A 19,223-nucleotide genomic window follows, 5' to 3' on the forward strand; every position below is an offset into this window, starting at 1 on the left:
TGTGGAAACAATAATGAACACGTCCTAAATACCAAATTAACGACGTGCAAATTCACACTTCAGTGTTGATCAAGCAACTTTACAGCAAACGAACTTCAATCCCTATCATTAAAATCAACTAACTTCAGGTAACTGATGTTGGATCTATACATTAAATGGTCGTCTGCAGTCAAATGAAAGTTTTAAACATATGTTCATCAGAGTGATCCGGACATTGCACAACAAGAACAAATAAACAGGTTCTATTTGTGTTTCAATTAGCTGCAGCAACCCCCTCTTTGAGCAACAGTTCCATCCCTTGCACCTGATGCACCTTGGGGGCGCCCGTATCCAACCTTGATCCCTGAAGACTGCATTTGTAACAACAATGGTATCAACAAAACAAACATCAACTTGTACTGAAACGATAAATGGATGATTCCAGAAAGTATCACCTATTCCAAACACTGCCTATTAAATGATTACCTCATTGGATACATCGAACACGCCTTCCTGGATATTCTGAAGGATTTTTCCAGCAGTCCCTATGAAGGCCTGTGATAAATTATTATAATAATATTAGTTGGTATGCTTTTAAGTTGGAGGTGGGGGATGTGAGGAACTAAAGACCTAACAAAACTGAGGCCCGGATTAGGATACATAACCTCCTCAACATTTTGAGCTGTTCTTGCAGATGCCTCCAAGAACAGAAGTCCATTTTCTTTTGCAAACTGTTCCCCTTCCTCTTTGCTAACAGCCCTACGATGAGCAAGATCACACTTGTTCCCAATAAGCATAATTGACATGTTGGGATTTGCATGCTGCCGAGCATCCTCCAGCCAGCTTGCTAGGTGATTAAATGTCTCTCTCCTGCAAAAGTTCCAATGTTCAGTTGAGCTAAAGTTATAAATGATATACTAGAAAATAGATTTGAAGAGTAAAAAATAAAATATAGGAACGAACAGGCAGTCTCAAAAGTTAAAATACAGAGTATCCCTCTAACTGCTAGTATAAATACATTCAGTTTTGCAAAAATAGGGACAAATTTGGAGGGCAACTAATCAAGCATCCCAGACCCTAATGTTAGAATAACAAGAAATTGATTCTTTGGAGTACAGAAACGTGTAGGATGTGATACACTAGGGTAGATACTTAACTCAAAACAGTAAAAACTCCACAAGAATAGGTAAACAACATGGTACAGCTTGACCTCTTCGAACACATACTTTACCAAGCATAATCAAACACTCTTCGATTATCATCCCTATAGCTTCAGTCTTCACTTACTGAAAACAAGTTTCAAGACTATACAAGATAATTTAACCACAAACACACACAAAACGCTATGCTCAAAGAAGAAAGTGATCACCCACAAAAATCATAAACTTATGGATCTCAAATCCCAGTTCTTTGTTCTAGTAGAAAAGAAAGTCACCAAAATGAACCATGCACACACAAATACAGGTTGGTAAGAGACAAAATTGCTGCTGTTATATGCACACACTGACCTGGTAATGTCATAAACCAGAAGTGCTCCGGCTGCTCCTCTGTAGTAAGATCTAGTGATCGATCTGAAGGACTCTTGCCCGGCCTAAAACATGAACCAAACACGGTCCTTGCTCAGGAACACAGACAACTGATTTTTATTTTATTAAGTGTATCAAATGTAGGAGTTCGCAAGTAGCAGAAGGAACAATTTCAGCAACTAAGTATGAGCAAAATATCAGACAATAATAAATAAATTGCAAAAGCCAAAAATATATCCAAAAGTAATAAAAACCCATCAATATTTTTAAGCAGAATTAATATTCTTTTGTTAAAAAAAAAAGTTAATCAGAAAATAAATAACTAATTCAGGAAAATCAACAAAAGGCCGCCATAATCAAGCGAACTTGAAACTCTTGTTATCTAAACAAATTTATCAAGTAAATAAAAGGAAAAAAAACGTACGGTGTCCCAAATTTGAAGCTTAATAGGGCGGGTATCGATGGTGACCATGCGAGCTCCGAATTCAACACCGATGGTGAGATCATGAACAGGCTGGAATCTTTTGTCAGTGAATTGCAAGAGCAGGCATGACTTCCCTACGCCTATAATTCACATCCCAATTAAAATTAAAAATAGAAAAAAAACAAAGAAAAGGCAAGTAGAGGAGGAAGAGGGACCAACCTGTATCACCGATGATTATGTACTTGAAGAGGTAATCGTAAGACATTGTCGTCTCGATCTTCTGTCTAGAAAAAAGAGTTTTATTTCAGAATTGAAACACAGAGTCTCAAGTAACCTAAATTGATTAATTAAGTAATAATAATGGGTAAGAAAACAAAAGAGAGAGTGTCGCTTTATTATGTGTGAATCACCGACACGTGTGTTTTTGCTTTTGTTTACGTATCGTCGCCACCCTTTTCTTAATCCTTAATTAATCTCTCATCTTTTTACTTGTAGTTATCGTTTAATAATTATATAATAATCATTCTCAAAAAATATAGTAATACAAATTACTAAGTATCAATTAAATTCCTTAAGAAAGGCAAATTTTTAAACTTAATTTAATTGCACAATATTTGTTTTTTGATCAAGTGATGTTTTAATACACCAATACTAATTTAGGAAACAAAGTGACAAAAAAAAATTCAATAAACACATAATAAATGGGAAAAAAATAAATAACTATTTACGTAGTGGCCTAGTGATAAGAGCTTGGGACCAAGAGGTTTGCTCCCTCTGTGATCTCAGGTTCGAGCCATGTGGTTGCTCATATGATAGCCACTGGAGGCTTATATGGTCGTTAACTTCAGGGCCCATAGGATTAGTCGAGGTGCGCGCAAGCTGGCCCGGACACCCACGTTAAACTAAAAAAAAAATACGGATAGAGACAAAATTTGAAAAAAAAAAAAACCTTACCATAACTTCCAATTCTCTTCTTCCTTCCTCCTTCCTGCTTCCTATGTCAGCTATAGGACTTGTAGTAAAATCATATACAACCCGAGACTCAATTAATTTGAAGTCTGAATTGATTTAAGTTAAAAAAATAAATGAAAGAATTGATCGGATTTGACTATTTTAAAAACTCAAGTTAACTAATAACCTGATTGAATTAAGTAAAGCTCGGTAATGCAAGCGGAAGTTAAAGATAACAATGAATAAAAAATACATAATTTTTTATGAGCGAAACAGACTGCTGTAAATATAAACCTTAAATCTATAAATTTATTCTTCTAAAATAATAATTATGAAATCTATTCGAGATTTATAAAGTTTTAAATAGACGGTCTAGAAAACAAAATAGAAGTCCAAAATTATAAATGAAAGAAGAATAAAATCTAAAAATAAAAATCATAACCTCAACCAGATTTTTTTTAAGATCCAACCGGTTTGTGTAGCAGCTTAAATTTCTGGTTTTCTCATCTGTGGAGATTTTTTTTCCCTGGAACTATCAAACATTTTTTTCACACGACCCCTTTGGGTCATTTTCAGAGAATGGAAATGTTTGGTGGTCATGATCTCACCATGTGCCCTGTTGAACACAGGCTGCACATATGGTCCTAGCATCCCCGTAAGCAGATTCCAGTGTCCTTTCATAATCAAGCTTCGAAAGTTGGAGTCTGGCTAGTGAAATTGCAAAATGAAATGTGTTGTTCTTTTAAAGTAAAATTTAGGAACGTTCATCCTGTGGTTTTGCAACACCCTGTTGGTTCTAATTAAGACCTGGTTTGTACATGCTTTAATTGTATACAATCGCTTTGTAGCTACTTAACTCTTTTCCCTCTTTTCTTTGAACGGCAGAGAGGCGCGCCTCCGCACCTGAAGACGATCCCAGATGGTTGCTGGTTTCCAGGGCTTACGAGCTGAGGCTGCGCCCAAGATCTGGCCCAGGAACTGGACCTGCAACAGTTGGACAGCAGGCAGAATACGTTCCCTGCAGGGCTTTTTGTGTTGAATATTTTGGCTGCAACCAAAGAAAGAATGGCTTTTTAAATGGACATATATGCGTGGCTTGCATTAGAGAGTGTCCATGCAAGGTTACATGGATTATCATATGGCCCGTGTAGGGATGTCCTCGTGGCCCGACAGTTTCGATGCTCAGCAACATGTAGAGTGTCCATAGTTTTGTTTTTTTTTTAAAAAAAAAAACAAAACTAAGTTTGTAATTTTATTTCTGCGAGGTTCAAGTTAATAATTAAACTAAATTCAGCTTGGGTTTGATTAATCATCAATCACATAATAATTTACTAACAGTTAACATGGTGATGACTCTTAATTATCAGAATTAGATGTGTTTTTCTCTTCATAATTGTAATATGTGAAAATATATTAATTTGGTATAATAGGAAAGTTGGGGTTTTTTTGTTGATTTTTATCTAATCATAGAGAAAAAATCATTTCATTAATTAAATAGCTTATGTTTTTTAAATCAGGCCTCACATTCTATACTAGATCTCACATATAATTGCATTTTAAATCTTGATTTTGTAGAAGCTGAAATAGTTTCATTTTCATCCTTGAAAATATATTTTTTATTTTTTATGTGTGCACAAATTCATCTCACAATATTTTTAACTAACTATTTTTTTTAAAATATTTTTTTTTCTTAAACCTACTTTTTTAAATCACAAGTGTAAAAACTATCACTATGCTAAACACACATAATGATCATTACTTCAGTGAAATATTTCTCAACAACGAAAAAAGATGAAGAAATCAATTACTAGTGTTTGGGAGCAATCACTAATGTTTAGAAATGCGGTAACTTCTGTTTTCCGGTGGGTTTTAAAATTATATTTTATTCTAAAAACTCTCTAATTGATGTTTTTAAATGTTTTTTTTAATAGTTTTGATATGCTACTGTCAAAAAAATAAAAAAAAATTAATATATTTTTAAATAAAAAACACTTTCAAAAAATACACAACACCACAATACCAAACACACTAATATATCAATCATCTAAAAGTGGTTGTAATAATATATACCTTGAAACCTTTATTGAGTAAATTTCAATATGTTATTATTGATTTTAAAATTTGATTAGGAAAAAAATAATTAATTTGATACCATTTTAAGAATATAAATAAGTTAAAAAAACTTAGTTTCATTGCAATCTTTAATTTGAAATATAAACAAGTTTAAGCAACTTGTAACAGGGAAAAACTATTGTTAAATAGTTTTATTTTTTAATTTTGCCAATGAAAAATGACTTAAAAATAATTCAACTCTGTAAAGGTTTTTTTTTTTTTTTAAGAAACCCTAAGGAAAGGCGCCAGCATCACCCAACCCAAAGGCCAAATTGATCAGACGATACTCTCATTTACCAAGCAAGAAAAGAAAAACTCTAGACATTCTTCCTCGCTCGCTATTCAGCCAGTTCCAGCCGCCTCCTCCCCAGTCTTTTCCACCACCGCCGTCTGCCATCCTCCTTCGCAGCAGCCACCTTCTGCCTCCGCTACTTAATTAAACAGTAGCAGCAGCTCCAGTAGCATCAGCAGCAGCAGCAGGCCACCACGATTCACTACCCGTGAGTATCATGGTGAGGAATTTTTTTATCTTTCTAGATTCTTGTCCAGTCTGTCAAACACCAAAGAAGGCGAAGGAGAAGGCTAGGCTAGGCCAGCATTGAGGTTTTAATGCTCTTTTTGATAAAAAGGGAAAGAAAATCAAGTTTTTTTTGGATTTCCTAAGAAATCTTCCATTTCCTTATCCAACATTATTGATTGTTCCCATCTTTCTCGTTCTTAACCATTTCAATTTTCAATGTAATGCACGGATTTGATTAATGGCGTGGATAGTCCGGCTGACTTTTAGGTTTAAACTTTGCAATGGTGGTATGCTGGTTGCTAACTAGCGCTTCCCACTTCTTTTTTTACTTTTTGAATTTTGTTTTTGAAGTTGACTTACTTGGAAAATATTGCAGGTCGAGAAAATTTTTAAAGATGAAGCTACCGAGGAAAAGGGTGAGCGTGCCAGGCTGATATGTTACTGCTTTTTTTTCCCGGTCTGGTTTATGTTTCTCAATGGATGCTGATGCATGCATTAATGTATTTGAGAAGTTTGCGACGAAGTTACTTGAGTGGTAGGAAGTTTTTTTTTTCATTACTGCATGTGTTGTTATTGTTATCATGCAATTTGATTATCAGTTAATGATTCTTGGATTGCAACAATGGCTAACTTGGCATTAATTAGTTTCAAAGGAAAAGGGCCTAAAAGGCGCCGAACCTGTAAAATATTGGAGGTGCTCGCCGACGATATGCTATATATTAAAAATATCTTTTAATGTATTAGCATTTTGAAGTATCACATCCACTGTGCTCTCATAATCAAACATGCAGACCCCATTTCCTGTAATTATGCAGTTGGGATTAGCAGGTGGCTTCATGATATCATAATCTCCTGGGAAATCCTCGGGCGGCTTTGTCTTGTCATCAAACGCATGTTCTATACTAATATCCAACGCTGATGCTAAATGAGAAGCCAAACCGAAAAAATGAGATTTTTTTGGCTTTTTATTCAAGTTTTACACCCTTCAACGGAAAAGCTACATGAAATGAAATTTTTTTTTTTGTCATTTCTCCTAAAAAACGTCATTCCTACATGTATTGGAAAAAAGTCAAAACCCATCTGACACGAAAAAACAAGAGCAGAGAACAACGATTTTCTTTTAATCTTCTAGCAGATCTAGCCGTTGCTCCAAAGCTCTATGTTAAAATATAATCGGTTAATGGAGCCGGCCCGACTGGCAGGTAATGTGAGGGAAATATTATTAACTGACCACTGACATTGATCTTGTTTTGAGTGTTTAGTATGTCAATCCTACGGTGGTAAGTTGGTGGGGGATATATTTGGGGATTCTTTTTATCATCCATGGCCTTGATTTTGCTAGAGGATGCTTTGCCGTGAGCACAATCATTCCTTTCTGATCTTTTTTTTTTTTTTTTTAGTTTCATGTGGGTGTCCGGACCAGCTTGCGCGTACCTTGACTAATCCCACGGGTCCTGAAGTTAACGACCATGTAAGCCTCCAGTGGCCATCATATGAGCAACCACATGGCTCGAACCTGAGACCACAAAGAGAGCAAATCTCTTGATCCCAAGCTTTTACCACTGGATCACCACCTAGATGGTTCATTCCTTTCTGATCTTGTTTCAGCAGGAGGTGGAGAGAGTGGCCGTTGTCATTCATAGTTATTTTTATAGTTTACCATGGTTAGGGCTCGTGGGGACAAAATAATTGACCCGGCAACTCAATGACATGAACCCTAAAACAAGTCAGGTTTTGAACCGGATCTGACAACTACATATGATACGAAGAACATGGGGCTCAAGTTGTTCGTAATGAAAGAATAATATATATACGCATGAAATTTTATCATCAGTAATTATATGTCCTTACCTCAATGGCCAAGTTGAGAGAACCCAGACCAGAAGTACTAGCATTCCTTATTCTGTAGGTCATGTTTGGATCCACTTACAGCATGCACCATTAAAAAATTTCAACGTACAGGAATAAATAAGAAATCGAAGGTTTCTCCAGGGTTAATAGCACGCTAGCTATGAATTTTCAACATTCAACTACGTAGACTAAAAGTTTAGTTGCGACAATTAATGGCGAACAAAAAATAAGAAATCGGTAAGTATTTTCCTATCAATTTAATAATAATTAGCTATCTGGACAATTTCATGGACACACCCTCAAATTAGCTTAGTGTATCGATGATGATCTCAAGATTTAAACCCAGAAAGTTAAAAGCAAGCGAATTAATCTCTTCGATCACTAGCTAGGATTAGCCCTTGAGGTTAATTAAGAAGGTGAGATTGCATGATAAACCTGTCTGATTCCATGCCGGTGAATGACAACTCCCTCAGTGTGAAGCTTTTTTCTGTTATTATTTGATTTGGAAATTAGAATGTAATTATTAAAGGTGACCGTGCCGTAAGACCCTGTTCGTTTCTACTTGACGCCTCGATTTTTTTTTATATTTTACATTAAATTACAACGATATTTAGAGATTTTAATATAATATAAAAATATTAATTTTCGCTGACATTAGTAGAATATAGCTAATTAACCTTCTTTTCTGAAATGATTTAGAGTTTTCTTAGTTTTCTAAAATATTAATATCAAATTAGCTTTGATTTGTATACAGAGATGTATTCATAACCTTTTATATAATTCAGAGTTTTCTTTATAGTTTATAGCTATAATTTTGAGGTTTGAGAAATCCCAGCACTACGCCATATATACACACATTGTAATTTAGCTTGAACTTTTTACGTCATATTTCACCAAATGGTCAAAATTGTGATTATGCTTTAAGCTTTCGAAGAGAGACGAAAAAAGAAGAAGTAGAATACCTTAAAATAATAATAACATTGATAATAAAAACATCATCAGATTCCGAATACCTTATAAATACGGTAGCTAAGATACATATTCTCTCCCTTTGACAAGCACATTTAACCAAAAAGAAAAGACAAGCACATTCCCTCACCCTCTCTGGCTAGTCATACGATATTGATGAACTCCAAGTTGCATATTACAATTAATAGCATACAGAAAATCATATAATAAAGCCATAGCTAAAAGATGGCATTAACTTAGCCCAAATTGTTTCCAGTCATGAACTTCTTCCCAGTCAAACCACAAGAAAGAGCCTCCTTAGGAATCTTAGGAAGACGTTGGACACCCTCAGCTAAAACCACACCCATGCCCATATGCAAATGTGGCTCAATATGGCAGTGGAAAGCCCATACTCCTGGATTATCCGCCACAAACCTTAGTGCAGTCCATCCATAGGGAAATATCACTGCAGAATTTCTATAAGGTGGATTCTTCATGTTAAATTTCTTCTCATCATCTTTTGTAAACTTCCCTTCTCCATACCCTAACACCCAGAAATCATGTCCATGCAAATGCCACGGGTGGATTTCACTAACATTCTCAGCTAATGCATTAGCATTTTGAAGTATCACGTCCACTGTGCTATAGTAACTAAGCATGTAAACCCCATTCCCAGTAGTGGTGTTGGGGTTACCCGGTGGCTTCATAACATCGTACTGTACTGGGAAACTCTCAGGTGGCTTTGTTTGATCAAAACCATTTTGTAGTCCAAATCTTATGGACCCCAAGTAAGGAGTGGCAGGTAATGAGAGGGAAACGTTATTGATAGACCACTTCGTATAGCCATTCATCTTGTTTTGAGTGTTTAGTAGGATGATCCTGCGGTGGTAAGTTGATGGAGGTTTTGGGATTGTTTTGTGATCCAAGGCCTTGACTTTGTTAGTGAATGCCTTGCTGTGAGCATAATCATCCCATCTAGGAGTTACAGGAGGTGGAGAAAGAGGGAATTTTGATGCAGAGTTGGTTTTATAGTTTAGTATAGTTAGGGCTTGTGGGGTTTGAGGCTTTCTTCCTCTTACACCAAAAGAGATCCAGTAGTTTTGTGAGGGGTCTTGACTTGTTTTTAATAACACTGAGTAGCTCTCACCGGAATAAATGTCTAGGTCATCAGTCTCAAATGGCTGGAGATAATTTCCATCTGCTTCCACCACCAGCATTTTGTGATTCTGAAAACAAAAAACAATAAAAAGATGAGCGTATGTAAATAATTTTACCCATCACATTTGCATTTTGCAAAGCTGCACCGTTCAAATTTGCAGGCATGCATGCCTATATGGCAATTAATATATATTCAATGATACAGGGAAAAAAAATGACAATGGGAAAAGGATATTTGTTTTTAAAATATCATGGAGAGGAACAATCAACCGTACAACATCAGTCATGTGACAAGCCTTAGAAGGAAAAAAAAAAACATTCATGTAATTAAAAGGTGATCGGTTTAAAAAGGTGAAAGCAGCAATCATTTCCGAAGATGAGAAAATAAAAGCAGCAGAAATGTTGCAGTCATATATGTTGAAGATAGCATGTCAAATGTAAAATAAGGTAAGCGATGACGCAAATTTGAAACAAACAAAGGCAAAGGGTGATATATTAGCTAAATATAAAGAGATTCTTACTACGTATGAACAAAGCTACTGCATCCTCAAGAAGGGAATTAGCTTAAAGAAGACAAACATTTTGTTATGCATCACGTCCATATATTATCACGCATATTTTGCTCTCACAGCTGGCAACAACTTGATCAGCTAGCATCGTCAAGCAATCATCTCAACTCTCTAACGAATCATTCTTATATATCAGAAAGGGATATATACTATATATATCAAAGAGAATCAAAATCTTGCTGTACGTATATATATCAATTTGAACTGCCGTGCATGTGTACATATACTCACCCCAATGGCCAAGTTGAGAGAAGCCAGAGCAGTAGTGCTAGAAAGTCTTATTCTATAGGTCTTGTTTGGATCCACATGCAGGATATAGGGTGCCCATTGCTCATGTCCTGTTACATTGCACTGACTGAGAGAGGAGTTGTTGCTATAGTGGGCCGCTAGGGAACATCCATACTGACCTCTTCCATTTACGAGCAGGGTCTGTACACAAATTGAACATGGTCAATAAGGAAAGGAAAACGCATTGGAAAAAGGAATTTGTCCTCCTTTTCCTTTTACCTCGTGTTGAATATTGGGGTAAAATAAGATAACACGACAAGCCAACCACCATGGATAAAAAAAAAATTAATTAGATTGATTTTTATTGAGATAATTGAGACATGAGGGCCCTTGTTTATTAACTTGCCAGTTTTCTTACATTTGAAAATAAACCTACCCTCTTCTCAAATAAATTAAATAAAATAATAAAAAATTACCAGTCTTATAATAGATAAGTACTATATATAGGACTATATAATACAGTATATATGAATATTCAATAGGGCCAGGATCAGGAGGGGTAATTTATTAATTCCTTCTTGTTTTTCTAAATCTTGTTGCATTCAATATTGTACCAATAAGTTTTTAATTAGAAATTAAAAACTTATGCTCCCAAAAAAAACCCAATTTTTAATGCATTGATCGATGCCCCCTTGGGAAGTAGCTTTGTGTATCCCTTACGACAATAAGTAAAGACTGACCATCTAGCTAGCAAGCATATGTAGTATTACTATGTAGGATGTTGATTAAAAAATTAACTCGTAATTAATGGAAGACCAGATATCAAGCATGACGATGAACTCAAGATTAAGACAATGGTCTAAAACTGAATAAATTATCAAAATTTTTCCTTTAATTTGGGATATCAATATTGACTCCGAAAAATACGATTATTGCGTAGGAATACTGCGAAACTACCTGGGGTTCACCAATCCAGCGCATTGGTCTGGAAGAAAGGCCAACTTCTTGGTCATGAGCACTTTCATGCCACCAATCACTTAGCAACAAGTCAAACTCGCCATCATAGTGGAAAGGCTCTTTCTCTCCTTCTGCAACATCCACTATTAGGGACCCATATAACCCTGCTGACCTTTGCATTCCATAATGTCCATGGTAGAAATATGTTCCTGCCTGCTCCACATCAAAATTTCATTAATATACAAGCTCTTCAAGTTAGCTACTCCTTCCTTGAAAAGCCATTATTTTTTCAGGGCAACATGGATGAAGGGTTGCACGTTGTTAACTCTACCGACATGATGATGATCAGTAAGTTAAATGTATTGTTTCTGATGCTAATTGATATGTTAACTTGATATATTGACCGACCGACTACTATGTACGTAGTTTACCTAGTGACACATCCCACGGTGGCAGAGATATTGACCGATCAATATCGTCGTATCCTTAAACAAGTTTTTCTTAATTATTAGAAATTTAACGAGAAATTAAGGAAGCTAGATTTTACCCTGTCGACTGTGAACCTGTAATCGAAGGATTCTCCGGGGTTAATAGCACACTGCGAAATGGAAGCAGTCCCATCTGCCCATGGCGTTCCTTTCTGCAAAGGAAAACAGCAGAGAATACAGAATAGACAAGGCATGGCTTAGTGGATGCTGCTTGCATTGTCACATGCAAAGATGCTTCAACAAAATTAATTGCATGTACTTTATTAAGAGTAAAGACAGAAATAAAGAGAGAGAGTGGGATCAATGAATAGAAACCTGTCTGATTCCATGCCAGTGAATGACAACTCCCTCGGTGTGGAGTTTGTTTGTGAGATGCACATGAACTGTATCGCCAGCTCTAGCCCGGATCGTTGGTCCAGGAAACTTGCCATTGATGCCCATAACAACATTTTCTAACCCATCTGGAGACCAGTACATGTACTCCACTTCCCATTTGTAGAAATGGAGTGATCTAGTCTTATTAGAAGTAGCAGTAGCCAACGAACATTGGGTCAATGAAAGCAAAATGCTCCAAACAATGAGACCCTTGAAACTTCTGGAGAATGGTTCGCCCAAGGAGTTGCAAGGTGCCCCCATCTTCTTCTATTGGATGCCAAGAAGATGATCAAGTTTGTAGTGGTTTAGGTGAAAAGGGATATTTCCTGTGGAAGAAGGAAAGAGCTCTTTCAGCTCTGGCTTAATTAGTGGATATGCACGTTGGGGTGATATATATATATAGAAAGTGGCTGGCCAGATTTTTTAATATTATTACAAAGGAGAGGTTACAATTCAAGATTTCTTAAGAAAAAGGAAAAATATTAATATCAATTGGATTATAACTCCTTGATTTAAGTTTTTTTTTCTCTGTTATTGTACGATTTGGAAATTAGAAAGTAATAACTAATGGAATGATACATAGAGATTTTATTATAATAGAAAAATATTAATTTTTGCTAATTAATAAATTCTAAACACCAGTATCTTCTATTTTCTTACAATATCTAGGAATAATTAATTAACCTAGCTTCTTTTCTGAAATGATTTAGAAAAAAACAAAGAAGAAAATGATGAAATTAGAGAAATGAAAAAAAATATATGAATAGATCACAAAATTTTTAAAAGAAACTTGCAAAAATAAAAATAAATATAAACTGAGCTGATCATCAGGTACAGGCTGGCAGTAAAAAAGAAAAGGAGATTCGACAGTATATAAAAAAAAAGGAATAAAAAAAGGAGATTCTAAAGAATGAATTGAAAAATGGCATATTACCTGGCTACCAAACAAAAAAAAAACTAAAGAGAAAGAAACGCGCAAGAATATATTTTCCAACAAGTTGAAGATTTAATAAAAATTAATCATGTTTTATCTCATAATCATGTCCAGATAAGTATATATTAATTATTTGTGCTTTAATTAGCTTTACTAGCTACCCCAATTTCTATATTTTTTTTTCTTTTGAAATAACATATATAATTCGACTCATCGATCCCCGCAAAATCAATTTGCCAAGCAGAACTAAAAACGAAGTGGCTAATTATTGATGGTAATGTTCTATATTCGATCCATAAATTTTAGAGTGTTAAAAGAATACTTAACTATCAATATTTATTTTATAAGAGAAATATAAATACAAAAACAAGAGAAAAAGTAAAAAAAAAAAAAGTAAATTTTTTTTAAAGAATAAATAAAAGTATTCTTATGTTATTCTTTTTCATCATCTATATATCTCTGCTCAGAATGGATTCACAGAGAAAATATTGATGATTATTTCTTGGTCGAGCACTCTGAAATTTTCCATAAACAACAAAGTGTCAGGTCCGATCGAAATGAGTGCAAAGTGGAATACTAGTGGAGTCCTATATAGAAAGAGAAACATACTCCTCCAACAGTTCTCAAGTTCAATCAAATTAATGGATCAATTTAATTATAAAATGTATTAATTAGGTAAGCTAGTCAGGCTTTTTTAATGGTGCCAACTCAAAAGGGAAAAAAGAGAATGTTTTAATTAATTAATTAATTAATAGTTGCGCTAGAATTTATTAAACTATGGAAGGCATGATTTCCTTGTGTTTATTAATCTTCTTTCACTTATAATTTATTTATTGTTGTGTTCATCGATCGTCGGCCAGCTTCATCTGAATTTGGGTCAATTGAATATTAGAGGGTTAATTAATTAATCCTGTTTATTTGCTCCCTTGAAAAAGAGAATATTATTGTCTTAATTTGAAACCAACCCTTTCTGAAAAGAGTTCAAGCCAGCCAAGATTGATTGTCGTCGACTGTTGATCATCGATCGTGCTGTCTTCCCGGACTTGTTGTGCTAGCTGTAATGCTTCTCTGAGACGGGGCCACCATTCCCTTTAGCCTTCAAATTCGCACGCTATACTTTAGCCTTCAGGCACTGATATCGTCATTGTGAAGTTTTCTCAGATCTAATCTGGTGTTGGATTCAGATTGTTCAATCATTAAATTAACCCATGAGGCTTTCGATTAATTCCAAACAGTATTATTTAAATAAAAAAATTAAGATAATGCGTTTCGAATTTAAAAAATAATAATAATTTAAGTTCACCTAACTTGTAAACTTATTGGGTTATCCAAGTTTGACCTAACTAATATCCAAAACAATTTTAAATGAAACTTGGGTGCTTGAATTAAGGTTTTCAAATCATGAATTACGGACTTGATCCTTTATATATATCAACTTTTAAAAAAAAAAATTAAATCAATATATTGAAGGAGCTAATTAGAGGGAAGTTAAAGGAAAAGGACAAGAATATATTTATACCCTTCATAACAAAGAACATGTTTATATATATATATATATAAGATCAAACGCGCGCACGGTAAAGGTTATCATTTTAAGAAACTCATAATGCTGGTTTTAATTTTTTATAATCAAGAGGCATTGCTTGACTACATCACAGTACACTACTAAGTTAAAGGAAAAATTGTAAAAAGTATCAGAAATACTGGTAAAAAACACTCCATCGTTGTTTATCAATGAAAATTATGACAGCACTTGAGATGGTGGCTTCGTCGAGATAACGACTTGTTCGGTTTGATTTTTTTTATACATATATATCATCCCCGTGATATTTTATATGTTTATTAGGCTTGCAGAATATTTAGTGGACCTGGAGATTAGTTATGGTGCGTGTAAGCTGGTCCGAATACCCCGAGTTATATAATATTAAAAAAAATTATGACAAAAAAAAAACTATATATATTTTGTAATTCTCAATAGAGAAGCAGCAATGGAATAAAGCAAATAAAAAGGCCTTTTAACTTATATCCTTACATAAAATCTCCATCAATAATAGAAGTGTCTCTAATTAACTGTTTCACAATTATTCAAATGATCGATTGCATGTGAATGCGAATATATATATATATCTTTTTTCCTCCTGGTTTTTTTTCCCGATTATCTAGTATAGTTATTCCTAATCATGTCAATGTGAATATTCTCCACAATGTACAAACGTTTCTGGTTTCTTCCTCTTCTTATTATTAATATATATACCGTCCAGCAAGAAATAAATAAGAGTTGTTTTTTTATTGCTTACGAGTTAATTGGTCCAAATTAAATGTGCGAATCTAGCATTCACATGCAATCATTTGAATAATTGTGAAAATTTTAATTAGAGATACTTCTATTATTCATGGAGGTTTATATTTTTTAACACAACCTTCTCAAGAATAAAAGTCTTTTAAATTTAAAATTTATACATATTCATATTATTTTATTTTTAATTTTTATTAAATAAATAAAAATGATAAGTTTTGAGTTCATCACCATTTTATTATCAATATTCTGATATCGTGTTAAAAAAATATTATTAACTGTTCAGGTAATGATTTAAAATATTAAACTCAACTTAATTTTGATCTATTTGTTTAAAAAAAAACATATTTTTTTTTTAAAAATCATACCAATTTTTGACTCAGTTTTCCTACGTTGAACAGTCAATGTTCACTATTTTTTTTTTGTTTTAACCTCGCCTAAGCCGAGTCTCAAATTAATTGTTCTTTGTTCGTGAATTTTGTGTTTTCATAGAATGTTCTGACCTTCTTTTAGTCTTCGGGTGTTATAATATGAACTTTATTCAGAACCTGGCCTGGCCCATGGATGTAATGGGCTTTAATGGGCTGGCCTAGCTGCCTCAGTTGGGGGCTTTCTCCTAGTTGGGCTGCGAGGCATAAAAACTACTGGAAACGACAATGTCACGGGCTTCAAAAGTAGGCTGGGGAATGGGGAATTGGGCTTGCCTAAGCCTAAGCCTGGGTTTTAGGTCTAGTCGACACCTGATAAATTTACTTAATAATTAACAACTACTGCGTTTTTTTTAAAAAAAATTAAAGAATAGTAATCAAATATATAAAATTAAAGATGAGACACTTGAATAAAAAAATTAATAAAAATTTAGATATAAAAAAATACATTTTTGTCTTATTATGTCAATAAAAACTACTCGCAGATGATTATTTGGTATTTGATATGTATGAAAAATAAATATTTAAAAGAAGAGGAAAATGATTAATTAGTAGATGAACCCATGATTTAATAACAAATAGAATCTCATAACATGTTCAAGAATCGTCAGTAAGCTATCTCCCATTGTTTTAAACTTATTTATCTTTTAATTGTAAAATATTTTCATTAATCAAGCTTTGCTCGATGGGGAAATATGAAAAAATATATTCAAATTAGTCAATCATAACTTTTCAATGTAATATATTCAATAAATATAATTAATTAAAACAAAATATTAAAATGAAAAAAACATTAATTAGATGTGATTTATTTCATGGTAACAAAAAAATTACGGTTTATATAAATTTAATTTCATTGTGATAAAAAATAGAAGATGAATTTGCTATACTAAACTGAGCAAAAGTGAAAAAACTAATAAGGTTTGGATTAAAAAAAACATTTTAATAATTTAATCAAAAATTTAGATTGATCAGGTTAATCTAAACCCGAACTAATTAAGATTCGAACGTCAACATGTTAATTTTTATTTTTTAAAAAGATTTTTTATTAAAATAATATAATTAATTTTTATATTTTTAATTTAGGCCTTGCTTCACATTAATCCCGACTTAGGTTTTATAACAATGGTCGTGAGAGTATTTGTCTTCTACTTCAATTCCCATTTATAACTATTTCTCCCCGAACTCTTTAATTTACCTCTGCTCCCTGTCTGCTGCATATGGCTACTTGTCTCGGGCTATTTCCTCCATCTCCTGCAGGAAAAACTTTTCAGCCAAACCATAAATCTCCTCCTCTGTTCTCCTCTCCAAAACCCCACATCACACCTTCAAGAAAGTCCCGCTATGGAATCCAAAGCAGCAAGTTTGGAAGCTTTCTTGACTTGAAACCCGAATCAAAACCCGAGTTCTTGGATTTTGATCTCTCATGGTTTGATCCTGCTGACAGGCCTCGCTGCTTTGATGTGATCATTATTGGGGCTGGCCCGGCTGGTTTGCGTCTTGCCGAGCAAGTGTCAGGTTATGGAATTAAGGTATGTTGTGTTGATCCCTCACCACTTTCTATGTGGCCTAACAACTATGGTGTTTGGGTTGATGAGTTTGAGAGCTTGGGGTTAGATGATTGTTTGGACAAAACATGGCCTATGACTTGTGTCCATATTGATGATGACAAGACCAAGTATTTAGACCGTCCTTATGGTCGTGTTGGTAGAAAGGAATTGAAGACAAAATTGTTGGAGAATTGTGCCTCTAATGGGGTTAGGTTTCATAAAGCTAAGGTTTTGAATTTGGAACATAAGGAGTTTGAGTCTTCAATTGTTTGTGATGATGGGATTGAACTAAAAGCTAGCTTAGTTGTTGATGCAAGTGGTTTTGCTAGTACGTTTACTGAGTATGATAAGCCAAGAAACCATGGATATCAGATTGCTCATGGCATTTTAGCTGAAGTGGATTGCCATCCATTTGACTTGGATAAAATGGTTCTTATGGATTGGAGACATTCCCATATGGGAAATGAACCTTACTTGCGTGCTAATAACTCAAAAATTCCGACCTTCCTCTATGCCATGCCATTTGATTCAAACTTGGTATTTTTGGAAGAGACTTCTCTTGTTAGTAGGCCTTTGTTATCTTACATGGAGGTTAAGAATAGGATGGTAGCAAGATTAAGACATTTAGGAATCAGGGTGAAGAATGTAATAGAAAATGAGAAATGTGTGATCCCAATGGGAGGACCTCTCCCAAAAATCCCTCAAAGTGTGATGGCTATTGGCGGGACTTCAGGGGTAGTCCACCCCTCAACTGGGTATACGGTGGCTAGAACAATGGCCTTAGCCCCAATTGTAGCTGATGCAATCGTGGAGTGCCTTGGCTCAACCAGAATGATTAGAGGAAGGCCACTTCATCATAGAGTGTGGAATGGGTTGTGGCCATTAGAGAGAAGATGTACAAGGGAATTTTATTCTTTTGGGATGGAGACTTTGCTGAAGCTTGATCTGAATGGAACTAGGAGGTTCTTTGACGCTTTCTTTGATTTGGATCCTTATTACTGGCAAGGGTTCCTCTCCTCAAGGTTATCTCTCAGAGAGCTTCTTTTCTTAAGCTTATCATTATTTAGTAATGCCTCAAATCCATCCAGGTTTGATATTGTTACAAAGTGTCCCGTTCCCCTTGTCAAAATGATGGGGAATTTGGCACTTGAAACCATCTAAGGATAGAGAGTTGCAACACATCGATCAAGTGATCACATTACTGAATAAAATGATCATCAAGCCAGCCTTTTCAAATTACCACAGCTTGAGCAACTTATGAGTTAGCTCCCTCGTATGTTTGTCCATAGTCAAAGAAACAAGATTGTTGAGATTGGAAATGAAGTTGATTAAGGCATATGTGAATTAACCTGCTTTAATTTGCCTTGCTAAATTTCTCCAACTGTGTAATGAATCTTGAAGAAATATTCCTTCTTTTTTCTCTTGTTTAAGCATTTGAAAGGGTGGGCTCTGTTTGGACAACCTGCGTTTCCCAGTCATTCTGATGCTTTTCACTGGGAAACCAAGCCTCAAAACCGGGCACTTAGTGGATTACAAACAAAGAAAGCCAAAATCAAGGTGACCTGTATTCATTGTTTGAATTTGGTACACCCAGTGGCTCCCAAAAACCACTTGAAATTGCTTAGCCATTACTCAAGTGGATCACCCACCGTCTCACGAACGCTCATCCCTACATCTTTGCACCCTGGAGTCAATTTTTTTCATGCGTGGGTCTTAAGAATTCCTTCAAAAGCTTGTAATTTTTCTTGACCAAATACAAAAAATGCTTGAAATTTCCTTTTATTTTCTCTCCGATTTTGCGAGCTAAACACCATCCGGATCAACAAAGTATAATTAGCAAACAAGTTTTTATTGATAAGTTAATTAACATGTTCTAACCGTTACATCACCATATCAATACAAATGTATCTACCACCTGACAGCTCCTCC

At 34.6% G+C, this 19,223-nt stretch overlaps 3 protein-coding genes across 3 annotated transcripts; 1 reads left to right on the forward strand and 2 right to left on the reverse strand.

Moving 5' to 3' along the window:
• Positions 1–29: 29 nt before the first annotated feature.
• On the reverse strand, positions 30–2,353 carry LOC133679506 (ras-related protein RABB1b). Its single transcript, XM_062102116.1, has 6 exons — positions 2,149–2,353; positions 1,930–2,069; positions 1,488–1,570; positions 645–849; positions 466–534; positions 30–350 (listed from the first exon to the last, which is right to left on the reverse strand). The coding sequence occupies exons 1-6, from the start codon at positions 2,192–2,194 to the stop codon at positions 258–260; spliced, it is 636 nt and encodes a 211-aa protein (XP_061958100.1). The 5' UTR covers positions 2,195–2,353; the 3' UTR covers positions 30–257.
• A 5,969-nt stretch (positions 2,354–8,322) lies between these two features.
• On the reverse strand, positions 8,323–12,462 carry LOC133680265 (L-ascorbate oxidase-like). Its single transcript, XM_062103092.1, has 5 exons — positions 12,027–12,462; positions 11,771–11,863; positions 11,224–11,436; positions 10,270–10,467; positions 8,323–9,537 (listed from the first exon to the last, which is right to left on the reverse strand). Exons 1-5 carry the CDS (start codon positions 12,345–12,347, stop codon positions 8,569–8,571), a joined length of 1,794 nt encoding a protein of 597 aa, XP_061959076.1. The 5' UTR covers positions 12,348–12,462; the 3' UTR covers positions 8,323–8,568.
• A 4,426-nt stretch (positions 12,463–16,888) lies between these two features.
• LOC133679231 (capsanthin/capsorubin synthase, chromoplastic-like) lies at positions 16,889–18,717 on the forward strand. Its single transcript, XM_062101768.1, has one exon. It carries the CDS (start codon positions 16,965–16,967, stop codon positions 18,453–18,455), a length of 1,491 nt encoding a protein of 496 aa, XP_061957752.1. The 5' UTR covers positions 16,889–16,964; the 3' UTR covers positions 18,456–18,717.
• Positions 18,718–19,223: the final 506 nt, after the last annotated feature.

The sequence above is a fragment of the Populus nigra genome, chromosome 19 (assembly GCF_951802175.1).
Source record: "Populus nigra chromosome 19, ddPopNigr1.1, whole genome shotgun sequence".
NCBI classification, from domain to species: domain Eukaryota; kingdom Viridiplantae; phylum Streptophyta; class Magnoliopsida; order Malpighiales; family Salicaceae; genus Populus; species Populus nigra.